At 37.0% G+C, this 18,607-nt stretch overlaps 2 protein-coding genes and 1 long non-coding RNA gene across 4 annotated transcripts; 1 reads left to right on the top strand and 2 right to left on the bottom strand.

Moving 5' to 3' along the window:
- The first annotated feature begins 1,128 nt into the window (after positions 1-1,128).
- Positions 1,129-7,979, top strand: LOC108668650 (exonuclease 1). 2 transcript variants are annotated; one of them, XM_018155896.2, is made up of 12 exons: positions 1,129-1,395; positions 1,679-1,798; positions 2,207-2,361; positions 2,579-2,685; positions 3,052-3,143; positions 3,405-3,528; positions 3,707-3,860; positions 4,378-4,511; positions 4,927-5,218; positions 5,501-5,981; positions 6,252-7,398; positions 7,665-7,979. In XM_018155896.2, the coding sequence occupies exons 1-12, from the start codon at positions 1,235-1,237 to the stop codon at positions 7,779-7,781; spliced, it is 3,084 nt and encodes a 1,027-aa protein (XP_018011385.1). In that variant the 5' UTR covers positions 1,129-1,234; the 3' UTR covers positions 7,782-7,979. The 2 variants fall into 2 exon arrangements, with proteins under 2 accessions (XP_018011385.1, XP_018011384.1); XM_018155895.2 differs by having other exon boundaries at positions 5,495-5,981.
- A 292-nt stretch (positions 7,980-8,271) lies between these two features.
- On the bottom strand, positions 8,272-13,886 carry LOC108668651. Its single transcript, XR_001930608.2, has 2 exons — positions 13,758-13,886; positions 8,272-11,775 (listed from the first exon to the last, which is right to left on the bottom strand). It is a non-coding gene; the product is annotated as an uncharacterized LOC108668651 (long non-coding RNA).
- Positions 13,887-14,595: 709 nt separating this feature from the next.
- Positions 14,596-18,150, bottom strand: LOC108668646 (coronin-1C-A; the record flags this gene model as incomplete). The annotated part of the gene is given in 6 exon segments (XM_018155889.1): positions 14,596-14,715; positions 15,488-15,702; positions 16,130-16,247; positions 16,903-17,114; positions 17,343-17,559; positions 17,874-18,150. Coding segments are annotated over 6 exon segments (1,159 nt in total), but the record flags the coding sequence as incomplete, so codon positions are not given.
- Positions 18,151-18,607: the final 457 nt, after the last annotated feature.

Genomic DNA, 18,607 nt, shown 5'->3' with positions numbered 1-18,607 from the left:
TTCAGCGTCGAGATCAATATGTTATGAGTTGGAGGACGAAAATACCGGACGACGTCAAATTTTCCGCTTTTTACAGAATGTTGCCATTGCCCTTTGGAGTTTGGCGGGCTCTTCAGGTTTCGTGATCACAAGCCTGTGCCTTGAACTTGCGGACAGTGGACACCCTTATTATTTTTACTCTTGTTTACCCCCTTTTCATGCTCAACAAAACCAAAAATTTGCTGACATTAGGCTTGTATCATTGCATACTCTTTCAGCCGGTGAAAATTTATCGTTATTCGTACCTCCAAGGCTCCAATTCCATAGTCCATACATCACTAACATCAGCAGATGATCAGCTGACGTAGAAATTGTTAGTGCACACTGACACAAGTGATCAGCTGACGAGCCTGACGTAGAAATTGTTAGTGCACACTGACTCAAGTGACTAGCGACACATACAAAACGGGAAACGAGAGCCAAATGACAATAGAAATTTCGCTGAACATACCGCCCGGCAAACTTGCCAGCGGACTTTGTTGCCTCAATTCTGAATCGATCTGCCTAAAATCCAAACATAAGGTGATTTTGTTAAGGGCCTGAAAAACATGTAAAATTGATTAGATTTGCAGCTGTTCTTGTCCAATTCTGGGGTGGCAGCTGCCCAATTTTACTGGATTCCATGCCCTTTTCTTAAACCAACACATGCTTGAGAAGTTGAATGATTACATGGCACAAACATACAATTTCCCTTAAGCTCTCCAGATCTACAAATATTATTTTAATAAAAATTACGTAAGGTGCTGATGGCAATGACATGATTGACATCCAAGAGATTTCCTGGCTACTGATAAAGATTCAAGTGTATCTATATGAAATATGAATGCTGACTATAAGATATATCTATACTCTAAATCCTATTTTAGAATTTTGACCTCATTCATTGTATTGATAATTGATGGTAATTTGAATTTTTACCTTACTACATTTCAAGAGCAATGCCTTTGCTAAGATTTGTTGTAACTTGTAAAAGAGTCCTATTTAAGGTAAATTATATTCTCTGCTGCCCTTTTTCAATCTAACTATAAATAATTAAGGTAACTAATATAATTTAAATTAATAAACTTGCTCTTCCTTTAGTGTCTCCAAATGTCCATTTGGAGCCACAAATAAAATTTTCCACTCTGTAAGAAAACATGTTACACATGACTGACAGTTTAAGTAATTTGTAATTTCGTTTTTGCTTCAGGTAAATATGGGCATAACTGGCCTTCTACCTTTTGTCAAAAAGGCCAGTCGTCCTTGTTTTTTACACGAGTTTGCAGGAAAAGTTGCTGCAGTGGATGCTTATTGCTGGTTGCACAAAGGGGCATTCTCCTGTGCTGACAAACTGGGTCGGGGAGAAGATACTGATGGGTAAACTTCAGCTTCCACTACCAAAATTATTCAATTATATGACAATTTTAAATGTGAACTTTTTTAAAAATAATTTTATTGTATTATTATTGTGATGGTAGAATTTATGGAAAAATACTTGTATGTTGTGGAATATTGTTGTTTAATAAACCAGCAAAATAACTTTTCTGAAATTCATAAAAGAAGCATTTGTTGTGATATTTCAAAATATTTTAGTTTCACATTATTTTCTGCAAGATTTTTTTTTGCATTATTATATAAACCCCTTCTGATTTATCTACAGGTATGTGGTGTATGTAATGAAGCTGGTTCGTCTCCTTGTATCCCACCACATCAAACCTATTATGGTTTTTGATGGGTGCAATCTTCCTTCAAAGGCTGGCACTGAAGCAGAAAGAAGAGAGTACGTTACAATTGTTGGCAATTACCATTTCAAACATTTTTTTGTCTTAGGTGCTTCCTTGGCAAGTAATTTATGGAAGACTTATCTGATGTCTTGATTAAATATTAATTCTAAAACATTTGCAAGTGCAAGTTGCATTATTGCATTGCATCAAAAATATATTGCATCAAATAGCATCAAATGCATATTTTAGACTTGCATAATCAAATTGAAGGAACAGAGATTTTACAGGAATAAATCAGTGTTCTTTAATTTTTTGACTCAGATTGTCTATTCAACTTCATGTAATTTTCTAAATATGTGTATATATCATCTATTTGAATGATAATGTAATGAAACTCATTTTTGAACATTAATGAATTGTTCTGTTGAAACAAGATCATTGAAGTCTTGATCCCTCTGTTTCAGGTCTCGAGCCAAAAATCGAGCCCTGGCCAAGGAGATGCTGCGTGAAGGCAGAGTACGTGAAGCAAGAGAATTTTTTCAACGATGTGTCGATGTTACTTCAAAAATGGCCAGGGCTGTCATGAAGGCCTGTAGAGAACTGAATGTTGATTGCATTGGTGAGAATTATGTTGATTAATTGATATAAATGAAATATGTTGCCAACAATTTGTGATAATTGAATTATTTTTGATATGATGTGGTATTTGTCAGTGATGTAGTAGGATTAATTTTTTATTTTGTAAATTTTTCCAAAAATAACAATGTCTTTCCAAAATATTTTACCTCTCAAAGTTCTCATGTGATAATAACCTTATTACCGTACTGATTTTTCAGTTGCACCGTATGAGGCTGATGCGCAGCTTGCATATCTTGCAAATGAGGGCTTTGCTGATGTAGTTATTACAGAAGATTCAGACCTGCTCGTTTTTGGCTGTGAAAAAGTAAGGTATTTTCGGTGCTGTGTCTCCTGTATAGTCAAACTCTGGGTTCTTTATCTGAGGGGTTCTTAAGGTCCACCTCTACTGTTAATATTGATGCTGCCATCCTTCTGTTCCATCTTCCACTTGTATAAATACAATCATTTAATTTTTTTTATTCCCTGACAGTATATGAGTTATTCAAAAATAATATCTCTATTCTTTTTTATTGATATGAAAGTTCTAAGCATTTTATGGAAATCTTTACTTTATAACCTTCTTGCTTTATATAAAGAAATAAAATCAATAACTCAATGTAAATTTCACATATGATGTAGAGAAGCATCCATAAAAACAAAATAAGTAAAAATAATGGTCTACTTTTTTCAGGTGATATTCAAAATGGATAGCCTTGGCGGAGGCATTCTCGTGGAGCAAGAAAAGCTTCATGTTGCTCTAGGACTTCCTCCCGACAGATTTTCGTGCGTTAGTTTCTATTGATTACACTTCTATATATGATATTGAGAGTCCAAATATTTGAATATCTTATGATATAACCTTAATTAAAATCACTAAATGCATTTTTCAGACAGATCTCCAACATATTTAGTGACTGACTTTTCTGGTCACATTTCACCGTCATCCTTCTCTTGATGGGTGAATCTAATCTAAGATACTTCTCGTCACTTTAATTTAACTAAAAATGCTTTACCACCTTAAAACCTTATTTTCTTGCATTGCAGTCTTGATCTCTTCCGAAACATGTGCATTTTGTCTGGCTGCGACTACTTGCCTTCTCTTCCTGGCATTGGATTAGTCAAGGCCTGCAAATTTTTTTCACTGACTTCCAACACCGATGTTTTTAATGTGAGTGACTGTCATTATTATCTCAATCGCCCATTCAACTAAGATTTATCCAAGTGCTTTTGTACATTCAAATCCTTTATTTATAGGTGGAATAAATATATTCTGACTTGACCCTTGTTAAATTCACCCAGCTGTTGCCACTGCATGAATATTCTTAAAAATTTTAAATGTTTTCCAGGTGCTGTGCAAGCTTCCTGCGTACCTGAAAATGCCCCAGCTTGAAGTCACACTTGAATACCGCTCCAGTTTTGTTAAAGCTGTGAACACTTTCCTATACCAACTGGTGTTCTGCCCTCGACAACGCGTTCTGCGACCACTTGTGATGTACCAAGGTTATTAAGACGCATGTATCTCAGCCCCCAATGGTCCTGTTCATTTGGGCTTTGACTCGCATTAAAAGCCTTACAATGTATTTCTCTCCTAGGCCATCCACATGATGCCTTTGAAAAAGAAAAAGGATGTGATTGTTGAGTGATTTGGTATCACTTGATGAAAATTTCGGATATTTGTATGTCTTCTGATTAATAAAAAAAATCTTTAGACATTTTCCATATAGATGATGTGCATCATTAATAGGTAAATAAAATTGTCCCTAATTTAAAATTGAATTTCTCATGAATTTTATAAAAAAATTTAAATTCCTGTCAATTCTAATGTTCCTGTCACCTTGCCATTTGAAACAAGTTCTTCATTCACCGACATTTGTATTAGAAATAATGTATTCATTCATGTGCTTCCTTATTTACATTTTATTACCTTCGAATTTTTATAATATTTTTTCTTTTTCTGATTCACTTTTTCATTGTAAAATATATATGCCTTATTTAATTTTTTTCGGTGAATTTTCAGACGGATCTGATTGTTCAGACCATCCATATGCAGGTGCTTTCATTGGCAACGAGAAGGCATTTGCTATTGCTCTTGGCAATGTCGATTTGCAGAGTAAGCAGATAGTCGACAAGTTTCATCCTGATCAACAAAAGGTGATTATGTGTGTGAGCAAAATTGATTTATGATTTATATCTAAATTCCAGCAAGTTTTGAGATATTGCAACCTATAGATTTTCGTTATTTGTAATTCTTCATTTTGAAGTCAACGTTGTAAATAAATGATGAATTATCAGGCAACTTGTATTTCATCAGCTTCACTGGGGTCCAAGTAGAGCAACAACGCAATTTTTGGGTATCAACACCTGCAATGATGAGTGATTTCTCAACATTTGACTGAACAATTCTCCAGAGACAGTGAAAACAATAATCTCAGCTTAATGTATGTAGTGTGCAATTCATACCAGAATTTCTTCTATTTGAACTGATTCGTCCATAACAAAACAATGTTGTGCATTTTTTCTAAAATTTATAGATGAGGCATTCTCTAACAATTATTCTCTCTCCTAGGCCGGCCACATGATGTCTTTGAAAAAGAAAAAGGATGTGATTGTTGAGAACATCAGCATTTGGGATCCCGACTACGACAAATCTATTTTCCATGAACGTTACTTGGCAAAAACTGATAAGAAGTCTGAAGCTTTTGGTTCACACTCGGCATTCACAGCAAATGAGGCTAGAAAACGTGGTCGCACTGCCAACCGTAAAGAAGTCTGTGGGAACTCTGGAAAGAGTGAAAAAACGGCCAAGACTGTAAAGGTTCTTGACATAGAAAATATTTTCACAAAGCGAAAACGAGAAGGTTGGTATTGGTGCGCAAAATATTTTGGTTTAATTTACACTTGCTAGTTATAGTGCTAATTTCTTATTGCTAGTTTCTTATTGCTAGTTTCTTATTTACACTTGCTAGTTATATGTTGCAAGTTTGTTTATTTAGACTTGAGGCACAGGCTCCTTCCCAGACTCAGGGGCACTTTGAAGCAAAATCGAGCATGTTTTTTTTTATTAATTACGGATGGAAACCAACAGTCCTGACCTGATTTCGTTTTTCATATTTCTATTTCTAAGTGTCATTTAGTTTCAGATTCCAAGTGTGATGCACGAGAGTCTGACAGCGCAAAAGAAACTTCCGACCTACTCTCACTCTATGGATATGCCAGAAGAAAGTCTCCAAAAAAGATGCGCTTCTCGTCACCTTCAGGGAATGCACTGACTCATTTGAACCCACCGACTTGTAAGGACACCGTAGAACTCAAATCAGTGTTATATTTTAATTCCATTGAAGATATTGAAAACACTGCCACTCCCCGCAAAATTTTTTCCACGAGTAATGAAACAGAAAAAACTGATGAAATGTGTGAAAGTCCAATCTTCATTGAAAATTCTGCAAATGAGACTTCCACGGTGTGCACTGGAGAAATGACTGATGAACATTCACAACAAATGGTCGAGGGTACCGAGAATGACAGTTCTTCTAAACCGAATTTATTTTGCCCAAATGAGCAGCATTCTCGGCTACTTAATCCATTTGCTTCGGGTAATAAGAAAATAATTATTAAGAGCAGGTGAGTGCCCAGGATTTGTATTAATTGATGTAAGCTTTATTTGATTGAGTTGCTATCATTTCGAAAAGTCTGATCAACAGTTATGGAAGCGATGTACGAATTTTACTTTTTATCTTTCATTTGTTTGTTCATTTCATGAGATGACTACCTTCCCACAAGCCTTCCTGATGAAGTTTTTGATACCAAGGTAGTTGCGACCTACTTTTTCCTTGATCGCAATTTCTATTGATGCCACCAAGTCGTTTGTTGGAATTTTGTTTATTTTTGCAGATATTTTCGTCCATCTGAAAAATCTGCAACATCCGATGACTCCAAGAAAGATCTAGGATCCCTTCTTCGTAAGTCTATTCAAGAAACTGGGGAACGTCTTTCTAAACAAGTTACTATTTCTCACAACAATCCTGTTCTGACGGCTCAGCAACCAAAAAACTGTGTACTTCACAAAAAGGATGTAGAAATTGAGGCAAAACCCTCCAAAATGATACAAAATTTAGAATGTGAATTTAAATCTGAAATATTTGCAAATACTGAATCTGAAAATATTGATAAATCTAATTCAGAATCTCAGGATCTTCATGTATCTCATCAAGACACGCAAGTTGCAAAATCCAAAGCAGAAGAAAGTTTACCCGAATCTCAAGCGATTAATTCAGCATCTCAAGAAATACCTCCAGAATCTCAAGAAGTTACTCTAGAATCTCGAGAAATTAACCCAGCATCTCAAGAAATTACTCCAACATTTCTAGAAATTTACCCATCATCTCAAGAAATTACTCCAGCATCTCAAGAAATTTGCCCAGCATCTCAAGAAATTACTCCGGCATCTCAAGAAATTACTTCAGCATCTTCTCAGAAGTTTGATGGACAGCTCGCCGCTGTGAGTCAACGAAGCTCCTCGTTCAACGACTCTAATGACCGAGAGAGCTTTGGTTTCACTCCACAGACAAATTCATGCATCGACTCTTCTCAGGACGAAGAAGAATGTATCCGAATGATGAAAACATACAGCAACATTTTGGACTCACAAGCAACTAGTTCTTCTGTAGGAGATACCCTATCCCAAGATATTGATGTATGTACGCAATTATCTGAAGAAAACATTTCTGCGCCGTCCACAGTGGAAGAAACCAGTCGTAGTGAATGTCAGGAAAAATCACCACAATTTGTCAGAAAAAATATTACTAGAAACCTTCAATTGTCATCAAATTCCATCGATAAATCTCTTTTTGGGACACAACAGCCGTTACTCAATATTTGCAATGAGTCTCGAGTGAAGTCAGGGCATGAGTCAGATACTCATCCGTCGTCATCCTTGATACTCGCGCCCATTGACAACACCACTCAACGCAATGCCTCTTCTGACGTCGCACCTAGTGGCACTAGTCCCTATTTCTTTAAAGCGCACACGCCTAATCTGGTGAGTGACTTGCATGATTGATGTAATGCTGCGCTTTCCTTATTGATTAGATTGTAAACTAAAAACCTAACTCTACCCTTGCAACTCTACAAGATGTATGACTGGAAGTTTGAAGTGTAAAAAGTAACGGAATTCTTCCATCATTTTCAAGGTGTATCGTTACAGAAAATTAGTCGTTCATATTCCTAATGTAATTTTGTTCACTTTGTTTCTGTGTACATAGTGTTGCAGATCTTGTATGTAACGGCTCATGTATTCCTCCTCAGTCGAGCTGCAGAAGGCCTGGTCTCTCGCGCCCTCCATCAAAAACTAAGAGCCTCGGCTCGAGTGCTAAGAGTGGCCGCCAGCTCAACTTAAGGGACATGTTCGCTGCACGTCAGTGACGTTAGGGGCATCTTTTGAGTACCAGACTGAGAATCTACATTTGATGTATGAAATACACTCGGAACTGGAACTTCAGGATTAAAAATTGCTTTGGTGTATTGACTAAAGCTGGGGCATTGAAGAAATATTGTTGTATGACAATTTCTATAAGGGACATTAACTCAACTCGATATGATTGAGATAAAGTTATCTTTACATGATATGTTTTTCTTTAATTCAACAACTACGTTTTGTTAAACCACCAGAAAAGCTCCAAACTGAGCTTACTTGAAAATTATCATAAGAGAATTAAGTTCTTAATGCTTGTTAAATCAACGTGTATTCTCACAGGCACTAGATAAGGAGTTCGTATGTTTTAAGCCAATTATCTACCAAAGATACGTGCGCTGAAAAAAAATTTCATTACTGGCTAAAGTTAATGCAACGAAAAGAAAAGTTAATGGTTTCCATAAAGCAAACTAAGGGCTTTCAAATAATTGATATCTTTACTCGAGATCTCAACATTTTTATAAAATAAATACAAAGCAAAATTACATCTTTACACAAATAATACATTAACAGAAGTAAAACTGAATCAGTGTAAGTAATTGCTCCAGCGCAAAATTAATTGCTCAATTCTCAAACTGATAGGATAATGAAGCATTTACCAATTCAGAGTATCTATGTTCGCTAATTTTTTTTATCGTCGGAGGTGCTATGTAGTAAGTCCTTGCACACAACAGCTTATGGGTAAAATCGGAGAAAATCAATGCCAATCGAATAGTCATGTTTAGGACACTAATATGGTGCGACACGAAAAGGGGCCACTAAGATAGCGAATTAAATAGTTAGCTCTAAAGTTATCATGCATTAATTCAAGCACGAGATTTTTGGCAACGATCTAATTTAGTCAATGGATTTCCAGTGCAGATATATCTTTTTTCCTGACTAACATCCTGTGAAAGTTATTTTTAGGATAAAAATTATGATTTATTACTTCAAGAAACGTAAGCAGCAATGGGGGTTGTAAGGCTACGGCACCTAACGTTATGTTCCATACTTTGGCACAATCGGAGTAAAGATACTTTTTTTTACATGTACGCTAACAACGAGTCTCACCAGGATACACAGTTCCTGAACACAACCGATCAAACATTCAGAAAAGGTAATCAAGACAGGACGAGTCATTTACAACCATATTTGTGACGGTTATCGAGCAATTTCAATTTTACGAGAATTAAAATAAACACGTCTACAGGGAATACACAAATAACAGCATTCGATGTAAACTTAGCATTTTAAGCAGAGAAAAAATTCTGATTAATCGCGAATGAAATTCATTGAGAATAAATAAACGACTAGCCACACATTCCAAACCTGGTCATACTAATTATTCATTTGTAATGGTCATCACTGTAGAAATAAGTTTCATCCCGCAAATTCACGGTCACAACCAATTCATTCTAAAATGGTTCTGCCTTTGCACCGAAGACGATTAGCATCGATTAGTTAGTAAAACATTGCTGCGAACATCACTCGTAAATAGGATTAGGCAAGTACTACAAAGGATTAGGCAAGTACAAATATAGAAGGCATGGACTGAGGCACTTCGCAGGACCAATATTAAAAATCAATTCAGCCACAATTAAGCCTTAACGCACTGAAATAATTGATTGTGTCATCTTATGGACGAATTTTATATTCTTGAACAATTCTTCATGCGTCTTGTAAACACATTAAGGGTGAGTATAAGATTTAAACGTGTACGCTCAAGTATAACTGCTCTTCATTTGACCGATAACATCTCAAATACTAATGGCATATTGTCAACACTACTTGCTTTGTCAGAAAAAGTGCAAATTTGTACCCATACTGAACTGTACTTTCATATATAGTTCAGGCGACTCATAAACCTACGGGCAAAGTGTAGAACAAATATCTATATGCTTTCAATAAATAACATAGTTTTGAAAAGACTAGATTAAAAAGTATTACTGGTCCAAAGAGTTCTAAGATTAAACTCTCTGCACTCTCGCAAATCATGAGACTTAATTCGCAGCTCTTAATAGCTAAGAAAATCCCAGCACCGTATCTAAAAAAAAAGTTCAAGTATGACAGATCCGGCCTATCGAAACTCAGCGATAAACAGTGTATTCTCCTGGATGACTTTTAAAATGAACACCTTATCTGAGTGGTAGGTAAGTCACGACGTGAAAAAGGCATCTTGAGGCATTACGATTAAAGGCACGTGTGGTGAGAACAAGAACGACATCGCAACATGATAGTAACAATCCGTCATTGTTGTCAAACATTGTCGACGAGCAACTGCAGAGACGAAAAAAGGGGCGATTCACGGCAACAGTGATTACAATAACAAATGTTACTCCCAACACAAATCATAAGCTATTTAGACATATGCACACGGAAAGAAAGCTCAGCCAAGTGCCTGCATAGCAGCGCTGTAGGGAGCTAAGAATGGCTCTTTAATCCAACACAATTTTGTCTGCTATATTCCGGATGCAAGATTACAAAGTTCTCAGCCAATTGGTCTACACATAAAATCACTCAATGAGCAATTGTGTGAATTATAACAATTCTGATATATAAATGATTTAGCACCATGAAAACGGAGATTATTTAAAATTTACCGTAATGAATTACACAATACTGAACATCCAGCATTATTATTAAAAAGTTCTAACGGGCCAAAAAATTGTACGATTTGTTCAAAAATTCAGGGCAACCTGCAAGTCAAATACACATGGTTAACTCAAGTTGCAGACAATATAGTTATGATGAATAAATGACGGAGTTTAAAACCATTTCAATATAAAATCAAGATCGTCTCACTAAATCAGCAAATCACAATCGGGTAACTAAGGCTTTATCGCAGTAGATTGAAATTAGAGTGACATGAAAAAGACTTAGCCAAGCATGGTAGAGCTTTCCAGTTAAATAACATGGTAGAGTCACTTTCCTCACGTTCAGAAAGAATTTCAGTACTAGATGAATTTCATTTTTTGTATTAATATACTGTAGCGTCAGATGCTGCTGGGACATTTAATATCATGGGGATTCAATCGTTTAAATTTCATAGAAAGCTATTTCTTCTGATATTGAAATCAATAATTGATATGCAACATAATCACCATTACTTCGGTGCAGCGAAAGAACAAGAAGGTTGCGACACACGAGGACGTATTCCAAACACAGAAATAGTCCAGCACAGCTCCCTTCTACTGTAAATAATGTAAGTAATGGACGCATGTTAAGGCGGGCAACATCTCAATGAACACGCGTTGCAGCAGAGCAGAGAAGAGGGAGTTAAGAAACGCAAAGACCTTAAAAATACTGACCTCGGGAAAACTTACTTGAAACATATTTAATTGAAGCATTAGCACACGTTCAAGCCGTGGTTACAGCTCTTATACCCCGAAAAATATTTACAAACCGTAAAATCATGGTTATCAGGCAAAGAAAAACTTGTAGTATGTTTAATTTGAATACAACGATTTATAGGCCGTAGCTTCATATCCAAATATGCCTCAGTTCAGATAGAGTAACATATGCGATAAACCGTTGATGTTAATGGGTATTGGTTGCAGAGCGTACATATATGAATTATCCCTCTCAAATAAAAATTTTCGTGTGCAATAATGCTGGTTTTTTTACAAGAGTATCAACGTAACCTAAACTTTCCGTAATCTCTTATTAAATTTTTCAACTCGAGTTTCCCGCTTCTTGCTGGAGTTTGAGCATCACACAACTTTTTCAAATACTTCCGTTAGGATATATAACTTATGAGACACAATTTTTTTTCATCGTGATAAAGACTAAAAGTTTACCCGAGGTCAGCATCCCCACAGTCGGACAGTGGATGCGGAAGCATTGTTCGGACGATGAAAAATAATTACGCAAGTTGCGCTTCAATTAAACTTCATCCGAGGCCATCGTTGCGCTGCCGTCGCCACTGCTGCGGTAGTTGTTGTTCACTTTGCTGGACGAGTCGTGCGCCTGCACAAAATTTAATTCATACAAATCATTGCAATACAGAACCAATTCAATGAGTGACCAATTGGTGTTTTCGGTCAAGAGCAGAAATTTCCGTTAACATTATGGGAGCAGATCAGCCCATAGGTAACAGGAATAGTAGATTCGGCATTGAATGTGTCTAATATAATAAATAGGTTTTTGGTCTTTACAAGATAGTTAATTTTTAGTGGATTGAGTAAGCACATCCAATCGGCTTTGCGTCTTAACCATGAATAATCAAAAACAAAAGCTTTAAACGTTGAATTTTAGAGAAAAAAGAGAAGAAGCAAGGTTTAAACTAAGGACAACTAGCTTTCTTCCGATAGGATGAATGTTCATCAAAAGACACGCGAACTACTAACGGATAAAACCTTTTTACGTATGGGAAAACAAATATGGCATGCACACTCAAAGATAATCCTCTAATTCATGTACTAGATAAAAGAACACGAGCCAACTCTGGTACTAAATAAAATAAACCAAGGTTAAAAAATGCGTGCTGCCAACTGCCAACTTCATCCAATTTCGCACAAGTCGAGCGCAGTGTTTTTGTTTGTACAAAGAAACATTAACTTTCAAACGGAACCACTAATCATAAAATCGATGTCCTACTAAGTTGAATTGTTCACTCTGAAGAAACTCACACGGTAAAAAAAAGAGCAGTCAGAAATTACGTCTTAAACGAGAACAGAATAAAAACAAGACGCTAGATGACGCCATCATCACAAAGATCTACTTTTGACTTCCGAATTACCAAAATAAACATGATTAGATTGTTTTGATATTAATTCGGGTACATAAATTAGAAACAAACCACGTTCAGCACAAGAACATGCTTCTATGTACACACACACTGCATTTTGATCGATCTAAGTTGGGAATTTCTACAGAAAAGCAGAGCCATTATCATCTCGAGTCGTGCAGTGTTTTGGAACAGACAACGCGGATACCTCGGGCAGCCAAAGCGGAGTGCAAGGGAAGGCATGCGGGCGAAATTGGCTCAGAAGAACTGGTATGAGATGATTTTGTTGTTATCATCAATACTCTGCCAAAAATAAATGCCACATAAGCAGGTGTAACAAAAAAAAAATAATTTGTACAGAAAAAATTTACAAAAATGTAATGCATCAGTAATCACCCTCAATCATTAACCATTGTTAGGTAACAAGGAATGAAGGTTTTAAAATGGAAGAGATCATTGAAGTAGATAGAGATAAGCAATAAAGAATATACATAGTATGCAAATAGTGGCACCTATACGGGAACAAAATCAAACATCCCTGAAAGAAACAAATAGACAAATATCCGCATCCAATAACTCGTATTATCTGTCTAGAATATGAATGAATGGTGATGAAACCTGAAATATTCAAACGAATCAAAAAGCAGTAACGAGCGAAAGGATTGCGATGCTGTTTGACAAACCTCAGATGTAGGCAATACGTCAATTGAGGCAATTCAAATAAAATAAATAATAATTTAAATAAACATTAATTGAGATGAAAACAGTAATGTGTTTCTATAAAATTGAAAATCACTTAATTTTCATAACATTACAGCAAATCATTATCTCGATTTATAGGGATAATAAACTGGAGCAAGCCTGTAATTTGCCATAGGTAACCCAACTCTGGCGTTTGATCTAAAGTCATACATTTCTAATAAATAAATAAATAAATATATATGTTAAGAGCCATCAAACTTTAGGGGTTCATAAATATTTTGAGAACAAAATTGCTGGAATGAGGGTCTCAGAATATCAGAGGCGGAAGGGCATCTGTCCATAACATCTAAGCAAAACTCAAACGCATAGGAAAGGGAGGGAAGTAAATCAACAAGAGATCTTGCGAAATTCTGGAGTGTGTAAGTCCCATAAATAACACTTGGTATAGGTGTAGACTAGTACTGTTCGGGAGTAACTCTACACTCGATTTTTCCCAAAGTCTCTCAAATATTTGACGTACCCAGCAGGGCTTTTCTTGAGTGAAGAGCGTAGTTTGTTTTTGCTCTCAGTGAGAGCCTCGAATGATAGACTCTGCTTGCAGGTACAGCACGAGCACAAATTCATGAACAGAAGCGTAGACCAAGCAGAGGAGAGAAGAAAATAAATAAGATGCTGGTAGCTTATTTGAAGCTTTCTTTAATAAAGAGGAAAGTAAGCAATAACGGCGTCAAAACTTCATAAGCAATTGTAGCGCAGCAAAAGCAAACAAGATGGTGTGCAGGACAGTCAACAAAGATTTACATCGACCAAAAAATGAAGAGACAGATGGTCTCCCTCAACCTTCCCATTAATTTACTAAGGGTTATGCTAGCATTCTCTTCTGCAGTGGGAAGAATATGTATTGTGTGTGTGGAAACTAATATTCTGTCACTTTCAACTATCTGGCTCCCACACACACGTAGCCGACAAATCTTTCTTTTACCTCTATGTAGGATATTAATTCGGATTAATTTCAACATTCAAGATCAAAATATCATTGTAGGCTAACAGGTTTCAGTTCGCGTCCTACACCCAGCTCGTAGGGTTAGTCGTGCACCCCGCGAATTCCCGTCATAGTTGGGGTTATGGATAAGTCACCTCACCACGATAAATTAGGTACACTAAATCAAGATAAATGAAAAATGTATATGTCTTAGGAACGAGTAAGGCGAAGATGGGGAGGGGAGGGGAGGGATGAGTGCTGCAAGTAAGCAGCTGGCGGTTGGTTCGAGGCCTCGATTGAGTTGAGTGGTCGGTGCATGTAACTCTTATTAAAGCATCGATCTAAGACAAGCTAAGTGAGAATAAATGCATGAAACTCATCGCGAAAATGGTGGATTTTTATCCAGTTCCTGCTTCAGGAAGACTGCCTTAAACTTCTTCATCTCCGTCTGGAGGTCGTCAATTTTTTTCTTCAGGTCATCGTTGACTTTCATTACCTGAAACGTAACTTATCATTACTTGCTTCATTACCTGAAACGTAAAGTATCATTACTTGCTTCATTAACCAAACTTAACTGTCCAACAACTTTCAACTGATACTACATCACAAAACTTCGACTTATAACCGTTATTATTGTAGTAACTAACAGAATGTATCGAAATTCAAAATCGAATAAAAAATTTAGATGAATCAGGAATGACAAGCTAACTCAGCTTGGTTTGAGAATATTAGTCGCAGATTGCTCAATAGTGGACCGAAAAATAATGAAGTAAATCAAAATTGAAGTATCTTCTTCGTCAACAGTAACTAATACGTCTCTTAATATTTTTAATGTAGCATTTCATAGACATTTAAAACCATGAAAAGAACAGTATTTTGTAGAGTTCTCTCTAGTACGCCTATGTCTTCTCAACTTCGTCCTTATAAACCAGATAACGAGTACCTGCGCTACTTTATTATAACATAAGTAATTTGTAGACCAATGACTCTTGGCTTTGTCATTATAAACCAGACAAGGAGTACCTGCGCTACTTTATTATAATATAACTAATTTGTAGACCAATGACTCTTAGCTTGTCCTTATAAACCAGACACGAGTACCTGCGCTACTTTAATATAACATAAATAGGAGTAATTTGTAGACCCATGACTCTTAGCTTGTCCTCATAAACCAGAGGAGTACCTGCGCTACTTTATTATAACATAAATAGGAGTAATTTTTAGACCAATTACTCTTAGCTTGTCCTCATAAACCAGACAATGAGTACCTGCGCTACTTTATCCAGCGCTTCCTGAGCGAGCTCAAGGGCCTTGCCATCGTCACCGCCTCGTGACGGCCCCGAGGAAGACACCGACGACGAGGCTGCAGCAGAAGCAGCAGCTCCAGAGGACGCGGACGAAGATGAAGCAGGCGCGCGGTCCAAAACATTGCCTGACCTCTTACTGATTTTCAAGTCACTTTTTTGTGTCGGTTGGTAACCACCTGGAGGAATAGTGCAGTGAGAATAATAGAGTGTTAAAAACTGGCATAATAGTGCAATGAGAATAATCGAGTGTTAAAAATATGAGCTTAAAACTTCAGTACTAGTTTGTGAAGGAAAAAGGAGTAATTAATTATATGAAAGATTAGGGGCTACAATGAATCGATAAATACAGAACTGAACCAAATATTTGCACACAAACAATGACACTAATTGCAGTTACAATCAAACAAAACACCAGCTCGTTAGCGGCCTAAAACTGCTAGTAACAAAGCCATGAATTAAAAATGACTTTATCAGACGTTTACCTCATCATGATAACTTCAGATTGAACTACTCTTAATGTAACCAAATGGAGATTAACATTAAACATAATCAAGAAATTTGAATTAATATATTAATATATTGAATTAGAGCGTTGGAAGAAACCTTTGAGGGACATGAGAAGAGGTTCAGCATTCTTGTTTTCGTCCCACCACTCCTCGGCTGAGAGGGCAGGGATGTCGCCAGGGGTGTCGGGGTACAGGTCCTCTTGGAACAACTCGCTCTGCAAGCCAATTTTCTTACATTAATTAAACTGATAATTAAGTAATACCAAAGCTAAATATTGATAGCAAGAAATATTTTAAATAATGATGCATGCAGTAAGCTGGGAATATATCAGGATATTAAAATATTGCTACAGTATCAGCACAAAATATCTGTACAGTATCAGTAGATACAGTATAAAATACAGTATGGCACACGGAAAACATTCATTTCGGAATGCATGGTCAATTTCAGAGAATATTTGAAAACGAACATAGCAGGAGTTGACATGACGTAGTACAATCATAGTGAAAAATACTAATTAAAAAACAAGGCTAAGTCGAAATTTTCAAGACAAAGATACCGGAAATAATTTTGAACTTTAACTTGTACAAGAGTGTGAACAAACATTCTTGTAGCAGTCAGCGCAAACCCACGAGGCATCTATAACAATGAATAAGGTTAACTTTTTAACCCACGGCCGAAAAATTATGAAGGTCCTTGAAACGTAATTTGCAGCTAAATTCAACAGCCTACATAAAATTACAGCGACATTGACTGCACGGTATGATGTTTACATTGAACATGATTAGCCAACTCAAACTACACATCTCATTTACACCACTTCACTGCCACACATGTAAGCTCAAGTAAACTACCTAAGTGGTATTCACCTTCCTCGGCACGGTCATGGATATGATTTGGCAGAAGCCATTATTGTTGAGTCTGTAGAAGCGCATGATTTCACACGAGTTGACGTCAACGCCGCGCTTGGGCATGACACCGATGCCGCGCTGAGGATCAGGCAGCTGGAACGTGTTGATGTAGTGGACGAAAGGCACGTCCGCACTGATCTCGAAGTATCGGATCACACTATCACCCTTGCCTGAAATGAACACTTTGCATCAGTATTCGCGCCAAACTCGCTCGAGATTTGTTCGATCGTATTAGTTCAAGTTCAAGATGGTTTAGTAGTAAGTTTCAGCCAGTTAAAATCCTAACACAATGTTTTATACCTCCAATTTAATTTATGTACAGAGTCATTGGTCATTATTCGCATGGTTATATTCAAAGTTAAGGCCGTTCTACTCGGAACATGCGGAACATGACGTACCGCAGAGGTATACAAGGTTTGTGTCCGGGTCATAGACAGGGAACATCACGCCGTTGGAGGAGTCCAGGTCCACCGTGGTGATGGGGTCGTGCATGTGGCCGGGAGCACGCAAGCTGTACTGCCTCTCGGATCGCTTGCTAAATCCCGTCGTGAAAACCAAGCCATTCTTCAGGAAAATAGCCCGTGCGCCTTTGCTGCCTTCGTGTGACGTCGCTTCCTGTAATGAGTTGTTGAATCATGAAGATTAGCAGACTTAAAGATGCTATAGCTTCTGGAACATGATCACTTTATTTCAAATAAAAAATTCAGTACCTATATAAAATTTATGAAATGTAATTACAGAATAAAATAATATTTTTTAAATCAAAAAATACATGAAATCCCACTGAAGAACAAAACCTAGTAACTTGAGACAACTTTTACCAGCCGAAAATTATTTTTTTAATAGTATTAATTTTCACACAAGAGACATAATAAGTAACTACCAGGCTAAATAACAACGGAAATTCTGAGCCCATTAATGCAACGTACTTCGAAGATCTCGCCATTCCTGGGGTTGAGTATCCTGATCTTCTTATCTTTGCAGGTGGTGAGTAAGAGAGAGCCATCCCAGTTGAAGCAACATGAGTAAATGGTGTCGGGGTGACAGTCTAACGTTGATAACGCCTCGGCACACCCAACGTTCCAGATGACGATGAGGTTGTCGGAGCCTGCAGACAGCAGGATGTTGTTGGCCGTAGGATGCCACAGCACGCAGCTCACGCGCCGTTGATGAAACACCAAATCCACAACAGACTCAGTCAAAGTTCTGAAATGCATAGGAAGACATTGGGACCTAATATCTTATTGGCTGAGTATATGTGTCAGAAGATAGTTTATGAAGTAATTAACTACGATAGAGAAAGCAGAAGTCATGTTGGCTAAGTTCTTGAATTCAAGACCTTGTATTCGTTCAATGTAGCCCTTGAATTCGTAGCCAATTCAGGGTGTAGATGAGATCAAGCGCGCTTTTATTATAAAGTACACAAGAATTCTTTTACAAAATTATATTACATTCAAAGAACATGCAGTTAAAATAAAGCCTCACTGCTGTCACTACGAAGCCTTGTTTACGCGCGGTTGTGAAACGAAAATGAACGGATGCTATGGTGAGATAAGACGAGCTCGCGTAGCTATGATACTGTAAATAACGAAACTTGGCTTACAGGAAACGGCCATACGTCTACAGCATCTCCATCACGGTCAATGTTATGTCAGCAATCGTC

The sequence above is a fragment of the Hyalella azteca genome, unplaced genomic scaffold, assembly GCF_000764305.2.
Source record: "Hyalella azteca isolate HAZT.00-mixed unplaced genomic scaffold, Hazt_2.0.2 contig12565, whole genome shotgun sequence".
NCBI lineage: Eukaryota > Metazoa > Arthropoda > Malacostraca > Amphipoda > Hyalellidae > Hyalella > Hyalella azteca.
The sequence above is the reverse complement of the archived record's forward strand: the minus strand, read 5'-3'. Positions and strand labels throughout refer to the sequence as shown.